This window comes from Trifolium pratense, linkage group LG2 (assembly GCF_020283565.1).
Source record: "Trifolium pratense cultivar HEN17-A07 linkage group LG2, ARS_RC_1.1, whole genome shotgun sequence".
NCBI classification, from domain to species: domain Eukaryota; kingdom Viridiplantae; phylum Streptophyta; class Magnoliopsida; order Fabales; family Fabaceae; genus Trifolium; species Trifolium pratense.
The window spans coordinates 62,240,211-62,249,197 of NC_060060.1; the positions used below are offsets into that span (position 1 = coordinate 62,240,211).

The 8,987-nt window shown below is 36.8% G+C and overlaps 1 protein-coding gene across 1 annotated transcript; it reads right to left on the bottom strand.

The window, feature by feature from the left end:
- Positions 1 to 4,164: 4,164 nt before the first annotated feature.
- Positions 4,165 to 6,800, bottom strand: LOC123905175. The gene is made up of 2 exons (XM_045954806.1): positions 6,656 to 6,800; positions 4,165 to 6,596 (listed from the first exon to the last, which is right to left on the bottom strand). Exons 1-2 carry the CDS (start codon positions 6,798 to 6,800, stop codon positions 4,165 to 4,167), a joined length of 2,577 nt encoding a protein of 858 aa, XP_045810762.1.
- Between the last annotated feature and the right edge of the window lie 2,187 nt (positions 6,801 to 8,987).

Genomic DNA, 8,987 nt, shown 5'->3' on the forward strand with positions numbered 1-8,987 from the left:
GGTTGCTAGATTTATGGATAGGCCAACATAATTACATGTCACTGCTATAAAAAGAATTATGAGGTACTTAAAAGGGGACTCTAGCTGATGGAATCATGTACAGTCACAACACTAATGAGATTGAATCGGTAGGTTGGTCAGATTCAGACTATGCAGGTGATTTGGATGACAGGAAAAGCACTTCTGGTTATGTGTTTATGCTTGGAACAGGTGCTATATCTTGGTCATCAAAGAAACAACCAATTGTAACCTTGTCTACCACTGAAGCTGAGTATGTTGCAGCTTCCTTATGTGCCTGTCAATGTATATGGTTAAGGAATGTTCTGAGTCACTTAAGGATTGGACAAGGCAAGACATCTTTGATCTACTGTGATAACAGCTCCTCCATCAAGCTGTCAAAAAATCCTCTAATGCATGGTAGGTGTAAGCATATAGATGTGAGATTTCACTTCTTGAGAAATCTAGCTAAGCAAGGAACTGTGGAGCTTAAGCATTGCACAACTCAAGAGCAACTTGTTGATTTAATGACTAAACCCTTAAAGCTTGATACATTTTAGAAGTTGAGGAGCAAATTGGGAATGATGGCCCCTCAGAAGTTGTGATGCCCTGCTTGGTTGGCTATATCTGAGGCCTGCAAGGCTTGTCTCTCTGTACCTGAGGCCTGCTAGGTTGGGGCGCGCCAGTGAGCATGTCTGGCCTATCATGCTACCTTTCTCTTGGCTTGGCTTGGCTTTAGTTTGTATTGCTTTTATAATTCTAGTTTGTTTTGTATGTTTTGATAATTGTATAGTCATACAATTAGGGGAGAATTATGTTAGGTATTGGGCCTCATGTGTTTAAGCCCAATACAAATGTTGTACTTTGGCCCATTGACTTATATGTGGTGCTTTGCCTATATAAGCACATGCGCATGATCAATAAGACTAGAGGATTACCATTTTGACATAACAGTTTCCTCTTTAAATCAGCAAACAATAAAAATGTTTTAACAATAAAATTTGCTCACATTAGCTTCAAGTGACGATTTCCCGGCAAGCATTATTTTCAACAAGTCGATCTCCACTTTGTAAGTGGTCTCTTTGTCAATATCAATCATTCCAGCTGTCTTCGTACTTCGCACATTGCTGTTGTTGTATTCATTTTGGCACATTTATTCAATTAGTTCTTTCACCTCTTCGTCAGTCTTATTTTTTAGAGACCCTCCAGCTGAAATCGTTTGCTTACTAGGCTACAATAGTTTATTTTTAAATTTGTGTACTTGATTTGTTTTTAACAGGTTATTATTGATTGTTTTAATTTCTCACAACAAGAAGTTTTTGTAAGTGCATGTATTTTGAATGATGTTAAAAATAATGTTAAAATAAATTGATTTGATTAAGGCAATTTTAGATTTATAATGTTTTCAAAACGCTTTGAAACTTAGTAATTTTCAAATTTCAAGCATTTTGAACTGGCGCATATAGGGTATGAACCGGTGCATAGTTCCCATAATCTATAGACCAGTGCATGGAACCTTTGAACCAATTCATGGCTGATTTACTGAAAATTTGCGACAATTTTGAGCCGGTGCAAAATGTTTTGCACTAGTGCAAGATCTTGTTTCTGGAAAACTTGAAGTGGTGCTAGATCTCTTTTGAAATTTTGGTTTTACAATTTTTTTTTGTATGAACTGGTGCATGGTTTTTAGTGTGCACCAGTGCATGAATATGTTACACTTAAAAATTGTTTTGTCATTCACTCAATCTATTTTACCTATAAATAGTACATTACAAAAATTAGAAATCAACTTTTGGAATTGTGAGAAACATTCTAGAGAGAGCTTAGTGTATTCCTTTGAGAAAATTCTTGAGAGAATCCTTGTGGATTCTTGAGAGAAACACAACAAACCTTTGCCATTCATCTTCTTCAATGTTTATCATTATGGTTGGATGATTAACGAGTTGGGGATAACGCCCATTGTTGTCGGTTGAGTTTGGCGCTTTTGGGTTTGATCAAGGTCTGGGAATTTGTCAAGGGATAACTAATTGGAAACTTCAATTTGGTAATTGAAGTGATCGTGACAAATGCATTTCGAGGTAACGGCGCCAATTTGATCCGTTGTCGCACACGGGTCAAAAACGAGTTTTAAAAGTGTAGTTTTGGAAGCGACACTCGAGTATCGTATCGCAAGGAATCTTTATCAATTAGAAAATATTAGATTCAGTAAGAACAAGCTGAATATGGGGGGTCTGGGTTTAAGTTTCGGTTTCAAAAATTAAAATTGAAATAAGTGATTAACAAATAAGTTAAAACGACTAATCTACTGTTTCGGTTTCCCAACTTATCATTGATTCATACAATTTCCAATTCCTAAGCGGATTCTAATCCCTTTACGAATATAGTACCAATTAAACAAGCGCAATCGACACTAAAAGATATATGTTCTAGATTTCCGAATTAAGCAAACGGATTAAAACTATCATGAATTAAGCAAACATGATCAAACATACGCGAATTAAGCAAACGCGATCAAGGTACAGGAACATATAATCATCGAAATTAATCAACATCTATTCTATAGAACTTGAATTAAGCAGACAAGATATATATCATAGATATTGAAAGGGAAAAACAATTTGATTGAAAATTATAGAACCTCAAAGTGTCGGCGGAAACCGATGACAGTATATCAATCTTTGGTGATTAGTTTTCCATAGCAAGAAGCTGCCTCTAGGGGTTGTTATCTGGTGAAATCAGAATGATCCCCTAGCTGTTTTTTTTTCGGTTTAAATAATACATGGAAACGGGCCTTAAAACAATTGGGCCGAAAACATAAAGTTGTGCTGAAAGTTAATAATTTAATTCGTCTGGAACATAAACGCAATTATTTGACACACTTGCGCTCCGAACTGGGTTTTGGCCTCAACATGAAAGTTGTAGCTCTTGATCTCAGCTTTCCAACGCATCCTCCCGCGCCTCAATCCGATATTTGTAACTCCAGTTATGACCTGCGGACTGGAAGGGTGTCAAAGTGTTATTTATTCATAAATTAAGTGCGAAAATAAAATAAAGTTAGAAATAAACTTAAATATAAAAACACATTAAAATAGTGAAAATAGTAAATTAAACCATAGGAATACACCAGTACAATAGTAGAAGAATGTGCATTAAAATGCACTGATCAAATTCCCCCACACTTGAACTTTTGCACTCCGAGCAAAACTCAAATGAAAAACTTAAAAACAAATCACAAGCAGTCAACATATTCCAGGTTTCAAGCTTCAAACCTTGGGTCAAAATTCAAAGATTGGCACAATTCTTATCTATCAACTTTCAATAATAATCTTGCGTGTGTGTGTACTGTCTCCCACTGTCAACCAAAGTAATGTCAAGATCCCTTTCTGAAACTACCATTCTAAATGCTAAGTTGTCATTCTTTTGCTACAATTTTGGATTTAACCAGAATTTCAGTCTAGGGGGGCTATTTCTTTTCAAGAGATCCAAAGCTTTTCATTTTCAATTCAGGGGCAACTACTTTCAAGCTTTATTATTGTTTATTGTTTTTAAGCTTTAGGTACTACTCCACCTTTTCACCTGACGGGATCTTACTTGTAATAAGTCCAACCTGTTACTCAGAGTAGAGCATCCTACACAGCACTTGTTCCTCCAGTTTCGGCACAGGAACTTGTTCCTCCAGTTTCGGGCACAGGAACTTATTATATTCATTATTTTTAACTCTTAAGCAGTTTCCCTTTTTCTCAATTAATAGCAATGATCGGTCTATCTGTTACTCTAGCCTTACCCCCACACTTAGTTCTAATCATACCCTCCATTATATTCAAATTTAGAGAACTTAGTCTAAAGAATAAGTATTTCAGAGATTTATCTAAACATTACTAAGTTTGACAGTGTTCAAGCAGTTGTGCATTAAGTTGCAAAGACTATCATGTCAAGTATCAAAACAAAAATTTCCAAAAATTTCACTGACCCTACAGCTATCTGCCCTAGCCTTAGAACATGTGACTACTCATGACAATTTATTTTTTTATTTTTTTTTATTTTTTATTTTTTCTTAACACAAAAATATAAATGTAAAATGTCCCTCCCCCACACTTAAACCAAACAGTGTCCGCAATGTAATAATAAGCATAAAGTGAGAAAAAGGAAGGAACACACCCGAGGGGGCTAAGGTGTAGCGGCTAGAGTGTAGGAAGGTTCCTCCAAGGGAAGCTCTTCAACAGTTTCTTCTTCAGGCATCAGGCTTTCATGGAACAGCTTCAGCCGCCATTCGTTTACTTTGAACACTTTGTTAGTACCTGCACTTTTGATTTTTGGTATGTCAGCCAATTTCCACTCAATTTCCTTTTTATGTTTCTTCAAAACCTGCAAAAGCTTATTTTCTTGAACAAAATCAAGGTTAGAAGAAATTATAACCGGAAGTTTTTCATCCCTCTCTAGATAAGCATATTTAAGATTTTTAGGGAGTGACTTCAGCTCTAAGGACGGTGGTTGTTCTATGGATGGTTTTGTTGGAACAGCCGGGATGTCAAGAGCTTCAACTGCGTAAACAACTTCATTGACAACTTCTCCTGCGGGAAAAATATCACCCTGCAAATCAATCTCAGCACATACAACACAAAGGTTAGTATCAATACAATCATCACATGAGTAAACATCAGCTGAACACAAATCAGAATGAAATTCAACAACAATTTCAGAAAGCAATTCTAATTGAAAAACAGAGTGCTCTTCCAAAGGATATTTCATAGCATCGAAAATATTAAATTTCGCAACAATGTCACCAAATTCCATGGACATGGTTCCATCATCAACATCAATTTTTGTCTTCGCTGTTTTCATGAATGGTCTGCCCAAGATGATTGGTGATCTGCTTGATTCTGTTTCTCCAGCCATGTCAAGAATGTAAAAATCTGCAGGGAAAATCAAGTCATTAACTTGAACAAGTACATCTTCCACTACTCCAACAGGGCGAGCATTGCTCCTGTTTGCCAGCTGAATAGTAAGACCTGTATGCTGCAAAGGACCAAGATCAAGATTGTTAAAAATAGAAGTAGGCATAACATTAATAGAAGCTCCTAAATCTAACATGCAATTTTCGAATTTTCTATCCCCAATGGTACATGGAATAGAAAAAGTTCCTGGATCCTTGCATTTCTGTGGCATGGCCTGATTGAGGGATGAAACATTAGCTCTTTCAGGCGCAGGTTCGAGCTCAGCATTAGACTGAATAAGGGCTGAAACATTTCGCCCTAAACTAACTCTCTCATTTCCCTTCACTTTCCTCTTGTTTGTGCACAAATCTTTCAAGAATTTTGCATATTTCGGAATCTGCTTAATTGCATCAAGTAGAGGAATGTTGACTGCTACTTTGCTGAATATATCAAGAATCTCTTTGTCTTCCTCAACTTTGTTCTTTTTATTTTTCTGCACCCTTTGAGGGAAAGGGATTGGTGGCACGTATACTTTTTCAGTCTCAGCTGTAACAGAAGGTTCAGAAGCATGATCAGGTTCAGGAGTAGATGATGTTGCAATGGCTTTCTTCTTCTTCTTCTTCTTTTCTGGAGCTGGTTCTGACACTCTTCCGGACCTCAAAGTAATTGCACTCACGTTTGGATTCCCATTTGGGTTTGGAACCGATTGTGCAGGAAGGTTACCGGAGCCTTGAGATTGCAGTTGGCCTATTGCATTGGCCATTTGTCCCATCTGCGTTGTCAGGTTCTGAATGCTAGCATCTGTTCGTTGTTGATGTTGTGTGCTATTTGCAACCAGTTGCGTGACAAGGTCTTCTAGTGAAGAAGTGGCTGGTGGGGCAGCAGGGGCTGCAGCCTGTGACTGATTCCCATATCGGAGGTTTTGATGATTCCTCCAACTAGGGTGATATTTGTTGGTGGAGAGGTCAGAATTGTTGTACCTGTTTTGATTGTAAAGGGCTGCTGCTGCTGCATATGCTTGAGGAAGCTCAGTTATTGTTTCATCTTGTAGAATGGGGAATGTATCAGTCGGGTGCTCAGAAGAAGTACAAATACCACACACTTTTGCTGGTTGAGCTTTGCTAACTGCCAACTTTTTCACCAAGGAAGTAAGTTCATCAATTCTAGCATCAAACTTGGTTTCGAGCGCCTTGATGGAAGAAGAGGAAGACTGAATCTCATTCACACTTGCAGAATTATTTCTAGTTGTAAACTGTTGCGAGTTGAGTGACATGTTCTCGATCAAGGCCTTTGCGGTAGCTGGAGTTTTATCAACAAGTGCTCCACCACTTGCAGCATCCAAAATGTTTCGATCCATTGGTAGCAACCCCTCATAGAAATATTGGATGAGTAATTGCTCGGTGATCTGGTGTTGGGGACAACTGGAAACTAGATGCTTGAATCTTTCCCAGTACTCTGCCAATGATTCGTTTCCCTGCCTAATGCCGCATATTTCTTTTCTGATTGATGCAGCTCTAGAAGCGGGAAAGTATCTCTCTAGAAAGACCTTCTTCAAATCATTCCAAGTTGTGATAGAATTCGGCTCAAGATAGTACAACCAATCTTTGGCAGCACCCTGGAGCGAGAATGGAAAAGCTCTGAGCTTGATGTGATCTTCTGTTATACCTTCAGGCCTCAATGGTGTAGAACAAACAACTTGATCAAATGCTTATGCGGATCCTCACCTGCAAGACCATGAAACTTGGGCAACAAGTGTATCAAACCAGATTTCAATTCAAAAGGAATATCAACGTCAGTATATTGGATGCATAGACCATTGTAATTGACATCAGGAGCAGCAAGCTGCCTTAGTGTTCTTTGTTCAGCCATGTTATCAAAAGCAAGTTTAGAATCAAATAAAGTATGCAAAGAGAAACTATGTAAGAATCAGAATCAGATTCGTTAATGAAACAAAACGAAAGAAGAGATATGGTTAAAATAGATTCAGAAAAATATAAAAACACGAAATTTAGTCTAATTAAGTAAAATAAGAATTTTGGAAATTAGTTTGGAATTTTCTGAAACTATAAAAACAGAAATAAATTAAAATAAAATAGTAAAACACGGAATTTGGACTTTTTAGGTTGCCGTCACCTATTTTGTTCCCCAAAATAGGGGATTTTGAACTCTGATTTTTTTCTAATGAACAGGTACAGGAAACACTCAATTTGGAGAAGATTTTCCAGAAAATTGTTTTTTTTTTTACGAAAACTGATTATTAGGGCACGTAAAAGCCAGAAAACACGGGAAAGCAAGGCTAGAACGCAACCACACATAAACTGAGTCTAATATTAGCTAAAATCAATTGAGAGTCCCCGGCAACGGCGCCAATTTGATCCGCTGTCACACACGGGTCAAAAACGAGTTTTAAAAGTGTAGTTTTGGAAGCGACACTCGAGTATCGTATCGCAAGGACTCTTTATCAATTAGAAAATATTAGATTCAGTAAGAACAAGCTGAATATGGGGGGTCTGGGTTTAAGTTTCGGTTTCAAAAATTAAAATTGAAATAAGTGATTAACAAATAAGTTAAAACGACTAATCTACTGTTTCGGTTTCCCAACTTATCATTGATTCATACAATTTCCAATTCCTAAGCGGATTCTAATCCCTTTACGAATATAGTACCAATTAAACAAGCGCAGTCGACATTAAAAGATATATGTTCTAGATTTCCGAATTAAGCAAACGGATTAAAACTATCATGAATTAAGCAAACATGATCAAACATACGCGAATTAAGCAAACGCGATCAAGGTACAAGAACATATAATCATCGAAATTAATCAACATCTATTCTATAGAACTTGAATTAAGCAGACAAGATATATATCATAGATATTGAAAGGGAAAAGCAATTTGATTGAAAATTATAGAACCTCAAAGTGTCGGCGGAAACCGATTACAGTAGATCAATCTTTGGTGATTAGTTTTCCATAGCAAGAAGCTGCCTCTAGGGGTTGTTATCTCGTGAAATCAGAATGATCCCCTAGCTGTTTTTTTTTCGGTTTAAATAATACATGGAAACGGGCCTTAAAACAATTGGGCCGAAAACATAAAGTTGTGCTGAAAGTTAATAATTTAATTCGTCTGGAACATAAACGCAATTATTTGACAAACTTGCGCTCCGAACTGGGTTTTGGCCTCAACATGAACGTTGTAGCTCTTGATCTCAGGTTTCCAACGCATCCTCCCGCGCCTCAATCCGATATTTGTAACTCCAGTTATGACCTGCGGACTGGAAGGGTGTCAAAGTGTTATTTATTCATAAATTAAGTGCGAAAATAAAATAAAGTTAGAAATAAACTTAAATATAAAAACACATTAAAATAGTGAAAATAGTAAATTAAACCATAGGAATACACTAGTACAATAGTAGAAGAATGTGCATTAAAATGCACTGATCAATCAAGGTCTGGGAATTTGTCAAGGGATAACTAATTGGAAACTTCAATTTGGTAATTGAAGTGATCGTGACAAATGCATTTCGAGGTAATCGGTCAAAATCCGGGTTGGTGATACATTATTGATGAAGAATTGGTACTCACATCAAAGGATTTTTGAAGATGGAAGAAAACGTTTGGGGTTTGGTCTTGGATTGAAGATAAGGAAGCAAGTGGGGAGATCCAAGCATCAAAGATTGAAAAAGAGCATTGTTCTTTCATTTGTATTCTATCGCTATCTTGTGTATATATTCATTTAAAAAAAAAAATTGAAAATAAATTGCTCAATTCCTACTTTTGGAAATTTGGGAGAGAGATACCGGACAATAGCGTCAACGAGAAATCCGGGAACTTTCTAATCGAATCTTTGTGTGTCTTTACTATTCCTTTATCGCTTTATTATCTTGTTAATAATTGTGTTGGAATTTTGGTTGTTTGATTAGTGCTCATTGTTGTTGTAAAACTCACACGCCAAATGTGTTTGAATTGCTTAAGTGCAATTTTTGAATTGAAACTTACAACATTGAACACCAATTATTCGACTAAAGTCCTAAACTAGTTTTCTTTCACTACGC